This window comes from Typha angustifolia, chromosome 8 (genome assembly GCF_048772165.1).
Source record: "Typha angustifolia cultivar Huaian chromosome 8, ASM4877216v1, whole genome shotgun sequence".
Lineage (NCBI taxonomy): Eukaryota > Viridiplantae > Streptophyta > Magnoliopsida > Poales > Typhaceae > Typha > Typha angustifolia.
In genome coordinates this window covers 4,513,836-4,537,382 of record NC_133246.1, presented here as the reverse complement: position 1 = coordinate 4,537,382, position 23,547 = coordinate 4,513,836, and the positions used below count along the sequence as shown (strand labels likewise).

The 23,547-nt window shown below is 37.3% G+C and overlaps 1 protein-coding gene across 1 annotated transcript; it reads right to left on the bottom strand.

Moving 5' to 3' along the window:
* Positions 1-272: 272 nt before the first annotated feature.
* LOC140764196 (E3 ubiquitin-protein ligase KEG) lies at positions 273-23,118 on the bottom strand. Its single transcript, XM_073102625.1, has 16 exons — positions 22,028-23,118; positions 17,961-18,323; positions 17,648-17,878; positions 17,287-17,412; positions 16,851-17,187; positions 16,598-16,755; positions 14,411-14,568; positions 12,181-12,302; positions 11,944-12,078; positions 8,467-8,591; positions 7,266-7,370; positions 6,908-7,141; positions 2,651-2,984; positions 2,365-2,553; positions 1,974-2,279; positions 273-1,900 (listed from the first exon to the last, which is right to left on the bottom strand). The coding sequence occupies exons 1-16, from the start codon at positions 22,732-22,734 to the stop codon at positions 647-649; spliced, it is 4,884 nt and encodes a 1,627-aa protein (XP_072958726.1). The 5' UTR covers positions 22,735-23,118; the 3' UTR covers positions 273-646.
* Positions 23,119-23,547: the final 429 nt, after the last annotated feature.

Here is a 23,547-nt window from a genome sequence, read left to right as displayed (position 1 = left end):
CATTGTTATATCTATTGGTGTAACAAACCCGGATTGAAGGGAAATTTCTGATCCTTAGGTAGTAGCTTTGAAGGTTCAGCAGACAACGTCAACTTCTGCACCCATCTTGCTTGTGTAATAATGTTTCTACATGGATTTTCCTGCTGTGGTTGGTAGTTCACATACAATGAATTTAGATTGCGTGTATCAAGAAGCTACAGCAGATAACTTCTTCGATAGATTCATCAGAAAGCAGCTAGCAGAAAGCTTTGGCATCTGAAAGAAATAGAGAGTATAGAAATATATATATTATATTATATTATATATATATATACCACTATGGATTAAGGGGGGAAAAAAGGAGCAGATTTTCAATTCAATGTTCAGGTCTGAACCTGTACATCATTATAATACAGTGAGACATGAAAAGATGATAAAAGGAGCTCATTCACAATTATCTGAATAAATTAGCTGGCAATGATGATCTCCAATTCTTCATTTAAGTATAGCCTTCTACCTTATTGCCATGAATGAAGTCCTTGTAGCCGCGAGCTGATATATGTGAGCATCATGCAAACCAACTCAAGACCAAGATTATGACAGCTGAATAGATACAAAGCAATGTATACCAGGAACCAATAAGTAGAGCGAAAGAATGATATAATTCCTACAAACAGCAACTGTTAGTAGCTTCTGCTGCAGTTGAACTGTCATCGAGAACGATATCAGCAGGATCCCCCATCCAGAACCTTCCATCCCTCCACTTGAACCTGATCCGCAGTTTCGCATTGGCATCCACTCCCCTCACCTCGCCCTTGCTTGCAAATGTCTCCATTCCCCATCCCCACCTTGGAGTTACAAGACCCGGCCTTATTCGTACTTTGTCACCTACTTTGAAGGCTCTAACCTTTTCAACCTCCCACTCTTTGCATAACCAGAGTCTTTCACTAAAACAAAAAGCAACCGAGAGCTCCCCATTTTCTGCTCTATGAACTACCCCTATACTAGCATGGCTTACTTCCCCCCATTGATATGTAGGGGTTGTGATGGTTTCTCTTACCTTCACCCAGTCTCCAACACACACTTCCTCCTCTTCAACCACTCTCTCTACCTCTGCTGGGTCCATCATCCATGCCTTGGATCCAGCCGGCGTATATATCCTTAGCTTTCCATCTGCATCTATAGATGATATGGTTCCGATACTTGAATGGCTATGATTGGACCAACCAAACCTTGGCTGACTTACACCTTTTCTGATCCTCACACGTTGCCCAACACCAAGCCCAGATACTCGTTCCAAATGACTAGCTGGTCCCACCCATCTTTCCTGTTCACCACAAAATGCAACATGTACCATTCCATCTGAGATGTCCCCTTCATATCCTATTCCATGAACTACACCAATGCTGCCATGTTTTAGGGACTTCCAGATAGCAGCACCATCATTGAGCCTTACCCAGTCACCTACCTCAAACATTTCCACCTTCTCAAGGTCTGCAGGATCTCCTCTCCACAGCCCTGCCACATTAAAAAAGGCCACCCTCACTTCTCCATCTGCATGAACACCGGTTATAACACCTCTTGAGTCAGGTCGAGCATCTCTCCACCCCCACCTTGGCTCATTTAAACCTGCACGGAACTGAACATGCTGTCCAATTTTAAAACACATAACTTTCTCAACATCCATGTAATGAGTCATCCACCTTCCTTTTCTAAAACAACCAGCCAACTCTAAGTAACCAGATTCCTGTATGCTGTGAACAACAGCTATACTTTCTCTTCCAATGCTGTTCCAGTCATATGTGGGTCTAGTCCCAAGGCTAGGCTTCATGCGTACCCAATCTCCAACCTCAAAGCCTGAAAGTCTCTCAGCGTCACCTGGAGCAACTTTCCACAAGCTACTTCTCCCTGAAACCCTAATCTGCATAAGAGAAACAGTTAAATTTTCAAATTATATGTATTAAGTATTTGCAACAAAGATCTTTTAAACGCACATTCAAAGTTCCATCCATATCGATTCGTTCAATCGCCCCAATAGTAGCCGCAGTTTCACTTGACCATCCAAGTCGTGGCTGAGAAACAGAAGGCATCACATGAACTTTTTGACCTACTTCAAATCGCTGCACCTTCTCCATGTCTGCCACTGAGCAAGGAAAAGGTTTGCTCCTAAAGCAGAAGGCAACACCCATGTCACCATCATCTTCCAGACTGTGGATTATCCCAATACTGTTACGCGTGACATCCTCCCATCCATACTTTGGAGATGGCACTGTAGCTTTGACTCTAACCCAATCACCAACCTATGAGCAAAAATAGAGAGGAAAGGAACTAAAAATGCTGAGTGAGGAACTAACTCATAGCCACATAAATTGGTGTGCACTATACCTTAAAGTTCTCGACCTTCTCCATATCAGAAGGATCAGCTTGCCATGGGGTGGACCGAGTGGAAATTTCGATTATGAGAAGACCATCAGCATCAATCTCAATTATTTTTCCAACACTGTGATGCGTCTCGCCACCCCAAGCATATCTAGGCTCTGCAACAGATCTCTTTACGCATACTTGGTCACCAATCTGAAAAGACCCCATATGAAAATGCGAGGAAGAAAAATCTATAAGAAAAAGGAAAATATACGTAAGAAAAATGTTTACACATTGTACATCTTATTACCCTGAATGGTTCAACAGGTTCAACTTCCTCAGGTTCGCAATGCCATGGCATTGGCAAATAGCAAAGACCCAACAGAAGGCTGCTATCTGGTCTTATGGAATATACAATCCCAACACTTCCTGGAGTTACAGCGTCCATGCCGTGTATAGCAGCTGTTAGAGAAGGACGAACTCGCACCCAATCACCGACCTTAAATTCTTCAACCCTTTCCATTTCAGCAGGATCAGCTCTCCACCCTCTAGAAGCTCCAGGGAAACCAACGCGCAAAATTCCATCATCATCAACACAGAGCACAGTTCCAATGCTATCTCTTGATTGGCCACGCCATCCAAATCTGAGCAAAAGACAATAACATTAATTTGTATTGGCGAGAAACTTGGCCAACAAGTGTTGAAGTCTTGATTATAGTCAGAAATGTGATTTCCATGTTCTAGATAAACATACTAAAGTACTCTTTTGTGATAAATAAGATTTAGTGTATTGAAAGGCGGTCACAAATGGTAGACAGTCACTCCACCATCTAGCGCCTAGGCGGAAGATGAGCGCCAAGACGGCATATGATACATAACATATACTAATATAGCATATATAGATTTCTTTTAATAGTGCAATTTATAAAAAATCACAATTCACAAATATGTGTATATAAATTTCACAAGGAAGAGGTGTTTATGCAACAAGATTAGAACTTAGGTGCTTATATGTTCGAAAAAGAGAGCTACATGGATGGGAGATGGGAGTTAATCTGCATAGCTTATCCTATCGTGTACCAATATACATTTCTCTCATCTCTCCTTTCCTTTCCCTGTAAGCTTGCAAACCTCCATCTCCACCATTATTTTGCACGCATCCAGCACGTTAGATCGTGACATTTAGTGGAAATATTTGACATTTCCCCCAAATCGTCCGCTTGCAAACATAGCTATAGAGGGAGAAGAAAGCGAAGAAGAAAGGGAGGGAAGGTATCTGCCACCAACGATGGCTATGCTAGTGGCACGTGCCGTGCTATGCCACCATCAACACATATTTATAATATTTTTAATAAATATTTTAAGATATTTAGAGATATTTTTGGATTTTCGGCATGTCAATCTTTGAATTTTTGTTTAATTATATATATTGAAACCTACATTATAGTTTATCTTTAGATTATTTTTTTTAAATGACATATTTTGTTAAAAATAAAGCAACAGTTAAATAAAAATATTACTCAACACATAATATGATTGAATAAATTCATTAAAATCAAGGTTTTAAAAATCAAGATCTGCATCGGCCTTTTGAAAAAATGATACGTATCGACTGTATCAATCACCTAGATCGGGTTAGATATTTTTTTAATTAGCAAAAATGCAGGAATTTTTTTTAAAAAGAATTAGAATGCTAAAATATAAAAAAATAAAGAAAGAAAAACTATGGTGCAATGAAAACTGAAAGAAGATATTAGAAAGAGAGTGAGTGGAAGAAAACCAAGCAAAAAAAAAAAGAAACTATGGTGTAGTGAAGAAGAAGAAAAGAAAAGAAAAAGGGAGAATGGAAGAAATAAAAAAAACTGAGAGAGAAATAAAGAAACAAAATTAAAAAATTACATATCAAAATTCGCCGAAGCTTGATTTCTCCGTAAGAGAAACAATGGCTATATAGTAAGGAAAGAAAAAGAGAAAGAAAGAGTGAAAAGAAAAGAGAGATATTGGCTGATCTTGCTAACCAGAATTAAAATTAATATTAATGATTGAACACTCAATAATATGATTGAATATTCCATTATATAATTAAAATATAATATTAATTGATAATAATTCAATAATTAAAACTAATATCTATTGAACATAGAATGATGAGGGGAATCAAAAACTTTATTTGTCGGCATAAGAATAACATGATAATGTTGTATTAGATATTGTCGATAATCTTCAAAACTTATTCATTAATAATATTGCTCATTGAAATGTCTCACAGTCTTTATACAAATAGAAATTTCACAATTCTCCGATAATATAATATGGATAATGCACATGCACGAGAACGACTAGCACCGGCGTCGGCAAGGGCACACCATAAACATATGCAAATTGTGAATATAAACTATAATAAGAGTGTTGTGACTTTATTAGGTATGATTGATATGATGGTAATGATGATGAACATATATTATCCTATGGGCACACCTCTCCTAATATCTTTTTACCTACAGACTCAAATCCTTCATTCATCTAACTATAATCATGTTGAGCTTGAGATGGAATCTTTTCCTTCTTCTGTCTCAAATAAATTCTGTCTCTAATAAGTTCTAGGTCTGGCCGAATAGTCTTGATCTTGGGTGGCAGGTGTGAAGTTTCTCTCCTTTGTAAAAATACCTCTGTGAAGGTTGTATAGCAAAGATGGATGTCTCATCTCTATCATCATCACCACCAAATTGGGTCTCGTCATTATCACCATCCATCACCATCATCATCATCTCTAGTGTCATCATTATCAATTTTATCTAAAGCTTTTAAGGGATCAATTGATCGTGAAAATGATCTAACTCAACTAGTAACCGATCGTGAAGATCCGGCTTAACTAGTAGTTAATTGATAGAGATAAGAAAAAGTTAAAAAAAATGTTCCATGTGTCATATCATATTTATTAAGAAAATAACTAAAATCGATTTGATGATGATTGATAAAAATAAAAATAAAAAAAGGCTTCACATCAGCCCAATAGACGGCACACATGCCAGTTAACATAGTGCAATGTATCATGCCATTACCAGCACGTCCATCATTGCTTGCCACCACTCAATAAAGGAGACATAAGTTTTGAGAGATTAAGGCTAATGATGCATTGAGGAAGGGAGTAAAGAGAGATATTTTTTAACTAGTTAGTTTTTCACCACTTCACCCATTATATCGATCTGCTCCAATGCCAGACCGGCCACCTGGCCTGCCAGGCAACAAGGCGGCTCGCTAAGACGGCCATGACAGGCCACCCACCTTTTGCAGGCTGCATACCTGCTTTAGAAGGCGGTTGGTGCGCCGCCCCACCAAAGCGGCCGCCTAAACAGTTGTTCAAAACATTGATAAGGTTTGATTTATTTCGACGTTTGCATAAACTCTAATATCAAAGAATTGCCTTATGAAATTTATTGTAGTATTAATCCATGTAGAGAACTATATAGATTCGGAGTCGGGAAGTTCGTTTTATAACAATCATCCAAATAAATCTCACTTTGCAATTGCTTAAGAAGAAATGCCATAACTTTAGAAGTATAAAATTGAACTTTACCATAAATTTCTTTTGTATAGCTGGAGCATACTCAACTAGCATATATTTTAAGTCAAACCATTTTGCCATTGGGGCAAGGAAAAAAACTAGATCATCATTTCCTCAATACAAGTAAAACCTCCGAATTCTGCAGCTCATGTTAAGCACTATTTTTTTTTCTTGGCATTGTGTTGATTGGACTTTTGTAGGATTTGCAAAATAAGTAAGGACTCGTCAGCCCTCTCTTCAAGGTCAGTGGCTGAATGCAAGTCTTGATCAACTCTTCTAATAACTAAAAATTCCGAGAGATAGACATAGAAGGACAATATAATGATTCCCTTTTTTCCTCAACCATGGAAAAGTAAATCTTTTGCCACTATAGAAAGGACTGTCACTAGGCAAAGAAACTTATAGGAAATAGCAAAAAATGACCACACGAATGATATGGTTTGCGAATTAGATGAAGAATGCCTTCTGTTCATGGATCAGAGAAATAGAAATAAGAGTTTTTTTTCTATATAACAGATAACTCATGGTTAGATTAGAGTCATTAACCCTATAGGAGGATGAGAGGATGAAGATAAAGTCTGGTAGTAAGAAGGAAGAAAGAGGAAAGAGATGTGGAGGAGGAAGGGGGAGGGAGGAGATGCAGGGTGAGCATTTGTTGTTTCTTGGAGCAGAGGGGGAGAGTAAGAGACATAGTAGGGTTCGAGCATAACACAAACAGAACAAACATGAAAACCAATTAACTTGAGTGAAAATGAGTTCCCCAGCTGGCTTGAATCTGGTTTGGTCCAATGCAAACCTACAATCATTATCATCTTATGCATCCTAGACACAGGCTAGAATTTAGGTTAAAGAAAAAAGGTCAATACATTAACCTGCTACTTTCTACTTTTAAACAAGGATATAACCTATCAAAAACTATAAGTGAAACATGAAGATGTAGAACATGTAGCGCATCACAGAAAGAAGTATATCAAAAATAAAATGCACATCTTAAAGACATACCTCGGTTCTTTAACATCAGGTTTTAACTGCACATGCTGTCCTCTGTTTAAAGGAATAACTTTAATAACTTCATTTGTCAACAAACGAGCCTCCCCAGAGCAGAACGACACAATAAGAATGTCATGATCCTGGACATTCTGTACAAAACCGATACTCTTGTGTGTTGCGCCTTGCCAACCATATGTTGGATTCTCAACAGTTCTTCTAAATTTCACCCAGTCCCCAACTTCATATCTGATTACACAATCTAGTCAGATCTTGCTCAAGAGAAACACTTTAGGTTACAATTTATGGACAATTATCAGTCATAGTAAAGTAAAACTTGCTTAAGGATAGCATCAGGAAAAAAATTACTTACATAGTTGGGGAAAGGGGAAGTCCTTTTTCAGCTAATGCTTCCATCAGTTCTTCTGAAATCCATTCTCGAGGAAGGCCCTCGAGAAAATTACACAATGTCCAGCCCCTGGAAGAATTTAAGATTATGAGAATAGACTATTCTTTTCTCCACTTGCAAGTAATGAGAGACTTCCTAAGACCTACAGAAGACACCAATTTCTACAACATGGTAATTGAATAGTGGATCCAGGTTTTGCTCTAGATTGAGCTTTTCCCCTCTAACCATGTTTAGAGTGCCCTTAGCCATGTTTTGTAATCAAACACCCTTGCTAACCTGGTTTTCTCAAAATAGTGTTAAGCACTATCATGTTAGGTCTGACAGGCCTAACCGTGTTTTAAACCTGCTTGGAATGAGGTTAGCTTGTAATTTAAAATTACAAATTTGCCATTGATAAGACCAAACATATCCTTGGGCAGTGTAACTGTCATTTCGAAGCATGGTAATGCACATTGCATACCTAGAAATAAGCATTGCATATCTAGTAAGCGCACTGTGTACCTATAAGTAGGTATTGTGAGCACCCAAGAATAGTAATCACATTGCTGTTTTACAACCATGCACTGTGGAAAAACTATCACACATTGCTGAAGTAGGCACTGCTTATAGAGTTACCCGCATGGCGTACATGTAAATACGTATTGCATATGTAGAGGCATGCATTGCACATGTAAGATAAAAAATTTGACACATTTTTGGAGAATTTCCGAAAAAGAAGGGTAATTTTTATAATATTATTTGGGTATACTCCATCCGACTACTAAAAAGGGTATTTGTGTCACTTTACATAAGATATCCTCAATTAGTATTTCTTATTCTGGTTTTATGAATCCTTTAATTTGAAATGCAAGTATTATCAAAGGTAATGATGAAACCACTATCCATGGTTTACAACGGAACCCAAGTTGAATATATCCAATTAGGTGTACAGCAATTAAGCATAAAAATCAGAGAAGCTATAACTATGTTTAGCCCTAAACTGCAACCAAACGCCAAATTTTTGCAAGTATCTAACATGTAAACTAAATGAAAGAAGGGATGCTATCAATTTCTTGTAGTTTATATGTGTAATGTAACAGAACAAGAAATATTTGCTGCAATGCAACCATCAATTGAAGATATATATCACATAAATAGCTATTCCCACATATAGAAAAATACTTGCCTGTGGTTTCTCACTTCAACATCCGGAGATGGATGTTTTAGCATCACAACAATCCAATTCAGATTTTCGCGTATCATCCTTGCTGCTCCAGCAGCAATGTGAAATGCATTATCACCTTCATCATCCTGATTGATTTAATCGACACAAAAGTACCATTAGGTTTGGGAATCCCCTGCCAGTGAAATTTTTTAAGACCAATATACAGATCAAATACAACATAAAAAACATAAGGTTGTGTTTCACAGTAAACCTTCCACTGAGCTATTTGGTTTTCTTTTCTTTTTTTTTTTCCTTTTACTTACACTTGTGTATGCTTATTCTCTGATATCTTTAAATGGATAGTCCAAAACTCAGATAAAAAAGGTTGCATAGGTTGCTCGACAGCTAACACAGAACTTCTCTCAAGAAAACTATGCAAATGGGCCCTAAATAGATTAATTTTACTCCTGGGCCATAGCTCGCTTTATTTGACCCACTACATCTCTAGTGTCCAGATGTTGCAATGAGCAAAACAATAGACAGCACACTGCACATTGGCACTCAGGTATGATGCAGTATGATCAAAGATATTCACACTATTTTGGATGCGTCAGCAAAGAAGATAGCCCAAAAGCAAAGCCTGAGTTAGCAACTTGGAATATAGCAATAATTTTGGGACACGTATAAAGTTAGAACATATGATGATTAGAAGAAGGCAAAACATGATTTGTTCAAAACAATATGAATGGGTAGGAGAAAAATTTAGAGAAATAAAAAATATATGAAGTTTGGTAGACCCGAAAACAGAACACAGAAAAGGTGCTGGTATAATTATGCCCAAGAATCTAAAAGACAACATTGTAGAGGTAAATAGAGTGAAACATAGAATAACAGACATAAAACTTGTATTAGAAGAGATTTAATACTATTAGTAGTTACACACTGCAAGTAGGTTTAGTGACATTAGTCAACAATATACAGTGAAATCTTTGGCTTAAAATTACACCAAGTTGCCAGACTGCATTAAAAAATATGTAGAGCTAATTTGACTGGCCAATGAAAGAGTGATTTTTTCTTCATCTTACTATATCTAGTTTACAAATACTTACTTTTAAGAAGATAGATGAAAACTTGATTACTTAGAAGTGGATTAAATGATAATCAAATAGACGTTTTCCTTACTAAAAAAAACTAGACATTTGACATGTAAAGACAAATTAAGAAGAGAGAATGGTTATGCAAGATTATTTATTGAGAAAGAACGATAGAGATATGCTTAAGATGATGGAAAAGATAACTTAAAGTAGAAAGTAGACCTAAGAGGTGGAGAAATTTAAAAGGAGAAAAGGTAAAACAATTCGCACAAAATAATACGGGCAGAAGACTCGGAACTCAGAATAAGATAATTTTAATGAGTAATAGTATTGGCCTTAAGATGGCTAAGTAGCTAACCATATTAAAAGAGTAACAAAAAGATGTTCTTGGTGCATTTATAGGTACATGAAACAGTGAGGTTCAAACCTCAGTTAGTGGTAAAGAAGAATGCTATGAACTTCCTGCTAATTATTCACTGGTACCAACAGGAACAATGAGTATATATAAACTTATTAATGTGCTGACTAAAACAAGTAAGCAAAATTATAATCTTTATATTTGGAACATGTCTGCTAATTATTCAGAGGTGGTAAATCACCTAGCATGAAAATTTATTCTTTTGAGTTATATACATGGTTCCAAAATCAACATCCCATAAGCTTAAGTCAAATGTATAAACAATGTTCAAAAACCATAGGTAGTGTTCATATAATCATATTAGCATCATTCAAAAGGGAGCAGAATAATGGGTCTAATATCACTCAAATGAGAGCAGGATATAAGTAGAATTATCTGATATATGGTTCGATAATCATATTTTACTTAAAGTTTACTACGCACAAACTCCAAAAATAAGGTCACTTACGCTTCAGGATCGATAGAATCATAATAGCATATTTCAAGATCTATATTCTTACAATTCCAGAAAAGCCAAATTGTAGGTAGAAAACTAGAAACTAGAATAAAGAACTGGGAACTAATGGACGAAGAAAGATTGGCTATAATAAAGATTAAGAAAATGAAATGCAAGACAAATCACACGTGATCAAGAACCCTGCCACCAATAGATGCCATTCATATCTTGGCATGGCAAATCATGCCTGCAGACATGCACTGTGGAGAGAAAAAGAGAGGAGAGTTTGCATGGGAAAGAGAGAGGGTACAACAGGCAATAGAAAGAGGGAGGCAGAACAGGAAGGACAAAGCATACCTCGCCAGGTCAATAACTGATACCTAAACATGTAGCTATCAAGACCCAATCTAAATACATCAAGAACAATATAAATAGGAAAATTAGTCACATGCCAAAGGGCATTTTTGTACATAAAGGGTCATAAAACAAGTTGTATGCTTATCATTCGATAAACAATTAAAAAAAAAACTAAAGTAGCCTAAGAAGGGTGCAGTGCGGGTGCATTACTGCACTTTCAGTAGTTAAGGCCTTTAAAAGGGGTCAAGTTTTAACAAAGCATTCTTCAGAATTCAGGGGTGATAAGTGACACTGGAATTAAGTTAAGTGGACAAAATTGTAGCAAAGAGCGAGAGAGAGTATAAAGGAGAGGAAAGCACTATTAATGCCCCCGATTCTGGTCATCCTACATCACTTGTGAGCTAACATCCTAAGGAGACCTGGTTTTAAGGATAAACTGAAGGACTGTGGGTCAGGTCAAGTTTGAAGCCAAGCCAATTATCTATAACTCAAGCCTTCAAGGTAGGTTTCAGGTTTTATCAGTACAGATCCAAACCCAAACCAAAAACTTATTTCACCTTCTCCCTTCTTTTAATTACCCCTTATGGTACCACCTTAACTTCTAGGTAGAAGCCTAATTAAAGACAAAGAGAGCTTCGAGTCAATAAAAAGCAAACAAAAATTTCAATATGTTGCAATCCTCTATAATCTATATTAAACCAACAAACATGAAGCTCTGGTATTTTCATACAACAACAAAAGAACACCATTTTTCGGCTCATACACAAAATTATTATGTAGGAAGATCTGAGTTACAAATTTCATTGGAATATCTAACCAAGAGCACTCATGTTCAGCATGATATCATCGATGAAGATATATCTTATTTAGCATTTCTCATGAAGGTCATTTCTTTCATTTATGTGCATGAAGCAAAAAGAACCACACATATATTCAAATTAGTACCTATATAATGCAATGAGAAGCATGCACATACAGAGAATTGAATATATATATATATATAGTAACTCATTTATTTCAGACAGAAATTAATTATCTATTACCATTTACAAAAGAAAAGGTTGCTTAGCGGCCTTACATCAAGATGAATCAATCACCTATATAACTTTTATTATGATTTACCTCTTTTTCAATAGCCATATACCTCAAAAGTAACTTGTCACTACACTTTTGAAGGAATACTATAATATTACCTGCAAATTACAGTTTGCCCCAGCAGATAAAAGCAAACCAACACATGAGTTCGCACCCCTATTCAATGCAACATGCAGAGGTGTTGTATTTTGCGCATTTCTTATATCAACATCAACTCCAGCTTCTAGAATAATCTGAAAGAAAAGTCAAACAGAAACATGACATACAAATTCAATCCAAAATAAAGTTTGAATAAAGCCACACAAGAGCTGTTTTAATCGTGAAGGATGCGTCACCTTGACCAATTTTGCATCATTGATCATTGCAGCTGTATGCAATGCCGTTCGGCAATGTGGTTCATCTTGAGCTGTTGGATCAGCACCAGCAGCAAGCAATAATCTTACCAATTCTCGACCCTCTGTCATACAAGTCAATCCATGAAATCAATATATCAATTATCAAATGAACATAATCTTTGATTGTCCTAAAGAGAGGAAGTGATCATAAATGGAAAGTTCAAAACTTGTGTGCTCCCTGACATTGCCATCATTTGGGGGGTTAATTAGCAAGTGCTTTTTATTCCACCAAACTAGAGAAAGTAAAAGATGAGGTTCAGGCAATCTGATTCTAGATGGAATCATAGAAGACAACTTGTGCCTAAGACCATTAGGTGTTACTAGGATTACCATGCTATGGCATGGTCACATCAGGCCAAAATTAGTCCACCCCGAGTCATAGCGGAAGTGGAGTTGGAAGAAAATGTATGAGTGCGGTGCGAGGGAAAAAGAAATTCTTTTCATCAATAAAGAGAATAAACATTTACTCCAAAGATTAATAAGACCACTTATATCAGGAGCTGTCATCTTCGCTTGAACTCTTTTTTCATCTTTACAGGAACTCTAGAGATAACCCTCGATAACATCAGCCTAAATTATAATTGCATAATCTAGATACTCGTTTCTCCTATGTAGCCTGCATGTTATGTGACCTTTTCTGTGGCCATGCTCACTGCCCTATTCCCCAAGCATCCTACTTGGGCACATGGAATCCATACTGCTACATAGCATGCAAAGGATTAAGCACAGACTGCGGTTGAGTGGGCAGTATCTATGCCCAATTAAACTACAGGGATGAGCAAAACAGTTGTTCTAGTCATTGACAATTCAACTACAGGGAAAAGTTAGCAGACATGGATGACATGGGAGTGATGATGCAGGTGCAAGGAAAAGAAGTTTGAAAGATGCAAAGAAGCCACTAAGTAGGAATAAAAGTAGGGCAAACACCTTTACATGATGCGGGCCAAATTATAGTGCCAAATCAGCATTCTGAGAGCATTGTGCCAGTACATGTGATATAGGGCATCTTGGATGTTTCTATTTAGGGGATAAGGCTGAGATTGGATTTGCATATTGGGTTTTTTTATTTTAATTAACTAATAATTGTTACATAGCAAAGGTTTAACATTAATTTTTTATTTGTATAATGAAATCTGAAATTATCTACACTAATGATATAATGGTGTTTGAAATAATAATTTGTGTTACTAGATTTTTTTTTTTTAACCAAGGATAGTAATATGAAGTAATATCATTTCATCTAAATAGTTCTCCATTTTAGATAATCCTTGCATAGTCCAATCTACAGCAAAAATAGATTAAAACTAGGAGTATGGGATTAGTAATCTCGTGGGGTATGACATCCCTTAAATAAGGCTAGGGATGACTTACCCCTTTTTATCCTTTATTGCAGTCAAACACACATTGGGAATATCAAAGATACCAACCTCACATTGCAAGCAGCAACTAGCATAGATAAACTCTAGCCAACATGAGGCACCATGGCCAAAACAGGACATTATTACTATATTTACCCAGTGACCCAACAGATTTGATTCTCTCTTGCTTGATTTGGCATAGATTTGATTCTCTCTTGCTTGATTTGGCATTACCTCTTGAATGTTTATATGTCAAAATGGTTTCTGTCAAAGCCAACTTGCAAGCGGCAAGGTTCTGGGAGTTCCAACAAAAGCACATTGGTATCGACAAGAACTAGCCATTTCTTGGCCAGGACTAACTTTTCAAATTATTGTTGGAAGCTCATTGGTATCGACAGGAACTAAACAAGACAAGAACTTGCCATTTCTTGGCCAGGACTAACTTTTCAAATTATTGTTGGAAGCTCATTGGTATCGACAGGAACTAAACAAGACAAGAACTTGCCATTTCTTGGCCAGGACTAACTTTTCAAATTATTTTTGTGATAATCGTTTTTCTCTGCCTTATTGCATTTAGATAGTTTATAAAGATTTTGCGCAAAAGTAAAATGTGAACAGAGTATCCCAGTACCCGAATCTTCTGCCTTACGAAATTTAAATTTTGATAAAAGACATGTTGTCTATATATAATCACATAGGAAAATCCAAATATTTAGCTTGTTTAGAAAAATAAGAGGGTTCTTGATGACTAACTATACTAGAAATAGCGAAAGAATTTTGCAAACTTATCTAAACATTCTTATCCAACTTACCAGTTTCATGATCTTTCTTAAGAGCTGCAGCCATACATAAAGCTGTTCCAATGGGACTAGGTAGGTTGATTGCTTCATGTATCTCTTCCAGTGATGCAATTTCCACCCATCTTTTCACCACAGCCACATTCCATGTTTCAATGCTCAAGTGCAAAGGTCTGTAGACAAGACGACAACTCAAATTCAGCAGATAAAAGTGCCAGTGAGAGAATTCTAAGAAAGTGTATTCAAATTAAATAGCTCATAATTAACAAAATGGAAGCCATCAAAACATTGTTAAACTTTGTAACTTTCTTGGAAAACTTACAAAAACAAAGTAGACCTTACAGAAAGTTTCATAGGAGAATAAGAAAATCTATCTATCTCTATTCATGCTCAAATTATTAGAGTTCTGTCTTAACGGATATATTAATATGCGAATGTCCAGAAGTCCATGAAAGTATGTTGATACACACCCAATTTAAATATTGATGACTTTATAACAGTATTATTAACAGGACGACAACCAGTTAAAAAGCAACCTTTCGTGCACAACTACATAGATCAGTACAATTATGTTTCTCAATTTAAATACTATTAAATTTTGGGAAAGTATGGCAATGTTGCTTCAGATTGGGCAAAGTAGCCTAAATAGAAGAATGATAGTCATTTCCTTGGGAGGAAGTTGTTGCAAGGAAATAACAAGAACAAAGAAGCCAATGAGGATTTAAACAGTGCAGGACATAGCTAAAATTTAATGAATAGAAGAATAGAATGGTAAATAAATGACTTGACTTTTAAGGTCAGATAATTTCTTGAGCAGTAAACATTTAAGCACCAAAGATTCAATTCTTTCCCCATAAGATATAAGCGTGGCTAACCTCCTCCTACCAATCCAACTGTGCAAAAGTCAACCCAAACTGAACCACGCTATGCCAAACACTACCACTCTCTTCTATTCCGTCCCATGGCTGAAGGCTTTGCTGTCGGCACACCAGTGCATCCCTAGTGCCTCCAAGTCTTGTGGCTGGCATTGCAAAATCCATTGTACGATGCTTTAGTTTGCATGAACAACACATTCTTCTAATAGATTATCTATTCTTCCTACACTATCCAAACTCTATCATATCTTGTTTTTTCTTTATCTTTTGACCTAGTCCTTCAGCTAAGTCATGTTTACTTAATCAATTACCTTAGCTATTCTTCCAAGATCCATGAACTTCCCTAATCTTCAGACCACTCATCAAGATTATTAATAAAAAGATATTTGCATCTGCCAATACTAATAAACCATCCCCAGAATTATGACTTCCCTTTAAGGTTCATTTTCCTTCACAATGTCATTTTTCATCCATCAAAGACCCTACTAAGCAATTTGTCAAAAAAAGTGTTCCATAATTAATAGGTATATTTACATGGATACATTAAGAAAGCGTAAATTACTTAGTGAGTTGATCAATAGTGAAAACTTCTCAAGACTTGCTCACACAATACTTCCTAAGCATTTCTTAATCCTGTTTTTTTCTTTTTGCAAACTAAGTTTGTTTTTCAAACTTATAGGAACAACAGGTGAGTTTCCAAACTTTCTATAGTTATAGGTTAAACTGGTTTGGGTGAAAGCTAATCACCTAAAAAGTAAATTAAAGAAGATTAAAAAAATAAAGCGAATCCCCTCGAGGTCAGCATTCAGAAGTATTTTACACATAGTTACAACCAGATAACTATACTGAGAGAATAATCGAGTGAAGAAACACTGACTTTGATAGTAAGTTGCTTTCACCAAAAAAAGTTCAATCTGTTACTCTAAAAATTTGGAAACTCACCTATTCCTCCAATAGGTTTGAACATTTGAACTATTTTGAAGAAAAAATCATTTCTTATCTAGAATTCCACTATGACTGCAGGTTAGCTACACCTACATTACACCAAAGACTCCTCATTATTATTACTAGATCCGCATGTAATTTTTTTGGCACTTGTGGTTAGGACGTGCCAACCCCAAATGGTTGGTACTAACAGCTTTGTTGTTGTTACTTGAGGTACGAAATAGAATACTTTTCTGTTCTGCAATCAGCAACTAGTCCAGAATTAGCAAGGTGCTAGTAAAAGGAAGCCCATGAAATTCTGCACCATCATATATCTCAAAGGACGATCAGACAAAAGAAGTGATCCAGAGCTTATATTTAGAAGCAAAAATGAGATTCTTACGTTTTTCTATGCATATTTAGTAAACCCATTGACCTGCAGCCTCCATTTTCCAAAATGACAATTGCACAATCAGTATATCTCTTGGCAATAGCCCTATGAAGCACAGATTCACCTTCATCATCCACTGCATTAGCGTCAGCCCCAGCCAATAGTAATTCCTGTAACATGACATGGATGAGAAACATCAACGTATTGATGGCTAAGTAAGGAGAACAGAACTGCTTAAAAGGAAGAACCAATATCAATGACCTACTTGCATGCATTCAGGTTGGCCATATAAAGCACAAACATGAGGAAGAGAAGGACCAAAGCCTTCTCTAAGCCTAGGACAAATGTTAGCAGATTTATTGATGAGCAGACGAACACATTCTGGAGAACCAGCAGCCAGAGCAAACACAATTGGAGGATCACCATCTTTGTCTAAAATATCTACATCAGCCTCCTTGTATGCCAAAATAGTTTCCAAAAGCTCTAAAGACCCCCGTTGGCATGCCAGATGTAGGGCAGTATGGCCATCAGCATTTTGAGCTTCCAAAAGAGAACAAACTGAACTGATGTTGCCCTCCGATGCAGCCTTTGCAAGCAGATCTCTGTCATTAGCAATAAGATGGAGGATTATACATAATGAATAACAAGGAGTAAATCTAGCAAGGAAACATAAGAGGAAAGCTTAAATTAGTTTGACTAACCTTACACCAGCAGAATCGCCTTCTGATACAAGTCGATGCAAAACATTTGGACTATCATGAAAAACCTCCAAAACAGATGTTGGAGATGGTTCTATAACATTTGTTGAGGAAACCTTTGTGAAATCACTGTTTAAACAAGTTTGGATGAGAATTTTCAAATTTTTTATTAAAAAAAAACTTCTGATAGAAGGAATTTAACGGAAAAAGAAAACACGTCATGTAATCAATGGGTTTGGTACATAATATAGAAAAGTAATTTCTAAAATGGATATCCATAAAAAGCTACTCAATTTCTTGTTTGAGCAGAATGTCCGATCACTTTAAATGTAATTCTTACAAGTAAATGGTCTACGAAAATTACTTATCGGGACTAGCAGGAGGACTCTGAGGTATTTCTAGCAAATGGCGAAGAAATGTCGCTAGCATTGCTTCAAAAGTTGGCCTCTTTGAAGATCTGAACTGTAAACAGTTGCCAATCATCTTCCACAGTTCCCCAGGAATTCCTACTCCTACTACACTTGCATATTGAGGCGGTAATTTCCGAGCATTAACAACTGAGTGATAAATTTCCTCAGGAGTTAATCCAGCCCATCTGCATAAAAGATTGTCATGCCTCACCATTATCATTCGAAGTGAATCAATACCAACACATAAAAAAGGATTAGATCACCTACGGAACAGAACCGGTGCACATTTCTACAAGCGTGCATCCAAAACTCCATGCATCAGACTTCGGTGATATTACATTTGCATCATCCCAGAATAAGTTTAGTGACTTCTTTAGAGGCTCCCATGCCTCTGGAGCTGTGTAGTTGGGGCTTAGCAGAGTACAATCCATGCACGAATGTGTACCAGAAGAAGAGCAATCATCAGGGATTTTACGGCATATAGCTTTCTTAAGAATTGCTGGAAGACCATAATCGGCAACAACTGCATGGCAGTTTGCATCCAATAAAAGATTGGATGGCTTCAGACTCATGCAAACAATGCCTGCTGCATGGAGTTCTGCTACTCCACGAGCTATATCTGCCCCATACCTGCAATTGCAGAATTAGTGCATTACATAACTCAGGGCAAAAACCAACTAACCCAACCAAGATGATCTAAGGTTCTTGAGAGAAGACTCTATACATCATACAAGATTTAAATGAATCTATTTCTTCAGATGTCACAAAGAAGACAGAGTACATGAATTTTTCTCTAAGATGTTTATGACGACTGTATCATGATAGATAGCAATGTACCATAATTTAGCTAGGTTATAAGATAATGTGAATCTTAATAGGAACCTTGAAAGGTGAACATGTTCAGCATGTACAACAATAGCAATAATCAAGCGTTCAGTCCCTACTACTTGGGGCCGAGCTATATGGTTCTTTTTTCTCTACTGGAATCCATTTGCGTAGTTTTTTTTATAAAAGTTTTATGCTGGCTGTCAACAATAAGGCAACCTTCATTCTTTATTTGGGTTTGTGACCGGCTGTCAAATTTTGGCTTTGTCTTCTTTCAAATATGACAAGAAAGGAAGTCTCTGTTACAATATGATGAAGTATGTTATGTGTGTCACAAAGGTCACATGATTAAATCCTTTCTTCAATCAAGAACAAGCAACTATCATATGAACTACCTCTCAACCTACATGTTTCTGTACCTAACTCATTCTACTGTATAAATCTGATGGATATAACACTATACTCGTGTTATGCATGACAAAACTTTGGAAAATAAAACATAGGTCTGATGATTTTAAGTGCTTCAGAATTTTCTAGACTAGTAGATAAAGAAAGACATATATTTCAAGTTAACAATGACAAAAGGTTTAGGCAATCCATGCAACCTATTTACTTGTTGAATAACAATCTTCACAAGTATGACCCAGATAGACCCAATATATGAATTGACTAACTGATCAGGCACATTAAATTATAACTAATCTTCACACGAAATAAAATTAACTTCCATCTAACCTCAGTTTGAATCTCCAATGCAGCATCATGAACCACATGCTTATGTTCTTTTGGTATCAAATATAAGAAATGAAATATCAAAGATCCATCAAGTAGACCATAAGGCCAGCATGATGGGCAGGGATATGATCCGCTCTCTTCAACCACATTGAGAACTCATCAACTCCATCTTAAATTCAGAAAATGGAATGGCAAGAAAATAGATTCTCCTACTTAATAACTGATTCCACATTATGCTAAACTCTTCAACCAACCGACTCTTCTAGCCTATCATCGGATACTCTGAATGACTCACATTCTCACCAAAAATAAAAAATAAAAAATCATAGGTCTCGATACAATTGAAAACCTAATATTTATGTTATGATTCTAAATATATTGGTTTCAGTTAGTTGTTAAAAATGTCTACCATTCTTCAAATTGAGGGTAATTGGAGTGCTAAATGTTAATCAATGCAAGTTAAGTCTAAATCATACACTGAAGAAGTTCAAATATCATTTTAAGAAAGTTCAATCATAATAATTCTTATAATAACTATATAAGAACAAAATGCGGAATTCAATAGTCACTCTTATGCTACTTTTCTTTTCCTTAGGATTAGAGTTACTTTTAGCTGAAAAGTATACAGTTCTAGATAACAAAATTCAGTTCTCAACTGCATAACCAAAACCAGCCATTTGACTACAGACCAAGTGGAAGTACAATCATTGCATAAAACGAGAAAAATGAAGTAAAAAGGAGTAGTTATTGAAACTAGGTAAGATTGAAGAATAAAATAACCTTTTAGCATTTGTACTTCAAAATATGCATTTTCCTTTCATCCTATTCTAATAGCATTCTATAGATAACCAAGTTTTGCATAAATGGTTTTTCTTTTTCAAGAATGTGGATCTCCCACATGAAATGTACATGACCTCACATGGATCTCCCACATGAAATGTACATGACCTCTCACACACCTATTCTAATACTACACTTTGATCAGTCATCACAACAGTGGAAGTTTCATCAAGCATGCACCTCTATGTATAGTAGACTAATATTCAATTGCACACATAAAATGTCTCTAAAACCTAAATACTAAAAGAAAATTAGCCTGAAAAAAATTGCACATGTTTCTTAATCAACATGGAGTGATGAAAACATAAACATGCCAAGGAAGTTCAGGAGAAGCTTTCACTGAGTCACTGCATGTTGAGTCTACATATCAATGATGAACGCTACGAAGGTTTTGCCTTCAAATTCCTATTAGGTGCCATATTTCCAAAGGGAAGAAAAATTAGAGAGAGTGAAATAGAAGAGACAAAGATGAGCATAAAAAACATGACAAAATAGAAATCAAGAAAGATCAGCAGAATGGACAGTGGGCATCCCAAAGTCAGAAAAGGCTGATTATGGAACATATTCACTCATCTCTACACTTTATCCACCTTGATTTTATTCAACAACCTAAGTTTCATTTTAATGCTTAGACAAAATCAATCCAGATCAACAATGAATTGATTTTAGAACGATCTAGTCAATTTGGTGAAGTTTGGAATCATTAGCACTAATCCAGATCAATTTAGCATAAGTTAAACTCAAATGGATAAAATAGCGAGCAAACTACTTGAGTATGGTCACATCCCTTACCTTTTGGTACAACATGGATTTTCATATGCACAATTGCACATTTTTTAAAGGAGTGATTTTGTTCCAGTTTTATAGGCAGGACTTTAGAAAGTGTCAGGTTCCTTTGTTCCTTAAGGTCCCTCTTATTATATGTACATATTTATAAAAGAGAAAAGTTTCATAACGCATTGACATAAAACTAATTGCAGAAGAGACATAAGGTATATCATATTTGACTACCTTGATCTACAACCTTGTCAATAGGTTGTGTGCCACTTTTTGTTCAGCTCATATGGCAGGCTATGCCAATTATGAGGCAGCATGGCACTGTGACACCTCATAATAAAGCATATGAAAAGGGTTCCCCTGGTCTACCTTAATATTATTGACCATACTTAATATGATCAAACCATACTTAATATGATCAAATATGGGTCATCAATGATGCTGCACTAATTATCATCTTCTTTTCCACCATTTTCTTGCTTGTCTAAACAAAGTGTGTAGAAAACTATACACGTTGATTGAACCAACATCCCGTGAGTGTTGCCCCTGAATAACTTATTCCCAATTCAATAATTGCATTAGACAAAGTTCTAGAGAAACGACAATTTGTAGTGTAATGAACAATCCACATCCCCATGTACGAATTATTCAACTTGCATAGTTGCACTGTAAAAGAATATAAACTTGTCGTCATCCAATCTTCAGGACCAACTTTTACTAGCCCTACGAAAGCCTCCTTCCTAGAAAAAAAAAAAAAAACTCCACGTTGAAGCTTCCCATGTATGCATTGCCAAACTATGAAAACAATCCGAAGTTATCCATACATGGAGAAGATAAAGAATACTCCACCAGTGAACTAAGTAAAAGCGATACGTTAAAAGATCTAAGCTGGATTTAGCAAACTAGTCGTGTAGTGCGTCATGCGAATTGTTTTTACTAATCTAATACGACAACATTATACATTACCAAAGTTGTTCCAATATTTTGAAGGATTATAAGCATAACTGCACTCATTAAATGAATCAATTTTACGCAAGAATGTACAATTCTGCAAACTAAAGGAATAGCTCAAAATAGTCAGTCCAGAAGACTAAATTTTAAGAAACTGTTATGTCCGTTCTTCTTATGATTCTTTCCAAGAAAGTAGCAAAACAAACCTGAGGATCTGCTCCAAGGTGAGGCGACCTTTGTTCTGCTGCATCTCAGACTGGATGGAACCTTCATATTTGTCCATCACCAGGCAAAGGTATCCATCCATCCGGATCGCCCCATGGAAGGTGCAAACATTCCTGCACCACATCGAGGCCCGGCGCAGCCGCTCGAGCTGGCTCTGAAGGCTGTCTAACACCATATCCCCCGTGACCGCGATCCTTTTCACCACCACCTGGTGCCGGCACCTCCCGGCCCCCCGCCGTGGCACCACCGAAGAGGACGACGCCGGGCCCCAGGACAGCACCGCGGACCAGGTCTCCTGCCCAGCCCTCCGCGACTCCCCAATCCGCCGCAAAAGCTTGAGGTCCTGGTGCGAGCTGAGATCGATCGGGGAATTGGAACCCGAGCAGCACCCGGAGACGTCCTCCTCCTCCTCCTCCTCGTCGGAGGAGGGGTCGCAGTCGAAGGATGGGGAGGACGGGGAGGAGGTAAGGAGCGAGAGGATGGCGAAGTTCTTGCGGAGGGCGCTGACGCTGTTCCCAACCGCGGTGGGGTGTCGGCATCGGGGGCAGGAGAGGGAGGTGGCGGTGGCGGCCGCGAACATGCGAGAGAGGCACGCGCGGCAGAACCCGTGGCCGCAGTGGAGGAGAAGGGGCGTCCGCTCCTCCTCGTCGTACCGCATGTGGCAAACCGAGCAGCACGGCACCTTCATCCCCAAAACCCCCCTCCTTTTTCTCCTCCTATTCCTTGATCAATCCCAGAAATAAAGGGGAAACAAAAACTGAATCTTGGAGAACACCCCAGATCTGGAATTCGAAAAGAGAGGAGGTGAAGCTCGAAGATGAGTAAAAAGAGAGAAGAGTAGAGATATTGGGGAGTTCGGTTGCGCTGTCTATCTATCTATCTATCTATCTATCTCCCTATTTCTCTCTCTCTCTCTCTCTCTCGTCCGCCCTTTTCCTTTGGGTTCGCTTTGCTTTCTTTGGCCCGTCGTCCTCCGCCCACCTTTTCTTCCGCCTGCCCACTGTGGTAACACTTCGTGTAAATTCTCCTCCTCCTTTTTATTGGTCTTTTTCCGTTTATTTTCTCTCAATTTATCTCGACGGGGGTTAGTTTTGGTTGCCTGTAGAGCTTGCTGTCTGTGTTCTGTGTACTTGGCAGACGGTAGTTCGCTTGGGACTACGCGGCTTGGTTTCCTGCACTGCGCGTGCCCGAGATCTCGTGGAGATTGAGGTGGTCAGGTTAGGTAAGAGATATTTTTCCCCTTACTGAGAGAAAACCTTTAAAAAAAAACACCCCCATCATAATTCATACGCGACGATGTCAACTAGATCGAGGGTTACATGATCATTGCAAATGGTTTAAAGCTTCCATGCTACTTCGCCTTGCTTGCCAAAAGGTGACTAAAGTCGGCAACCATTTTAGATATTATCTCCTTTTCCTATGCGTGTGATTGAATCACCACTTCGGCTGATACTGCATCACAAATTGATTGATCCCAAACCGTCCATGTTTTTTTCCTCTC

Bases quoted from the DNA above. Each gene is read 5' to 3' on its own strand.
- LOC140764196 (XM_073102625.1), bottom strand. From the start codon at position 22,734: ATGAAGGTGCCGTGCTGCTCGGTTTGCCACATGCGGTACGACGAGGAG. The intron at 18,324-22,027 runs GTTTGTTTTGCT...CTGCAATTGCAG, and splicing joins ACCTTGGAGCAGATCCTCAG to GTATGGGGCAGATATAGCTC. The intron at 7,371-8,466 runs GCAAGTATTTTT...AAATTCTTCCAG, and splicing joins GTTGAAGTGAGAAACCACAG to GGGCTGGACATTGTGTAATT.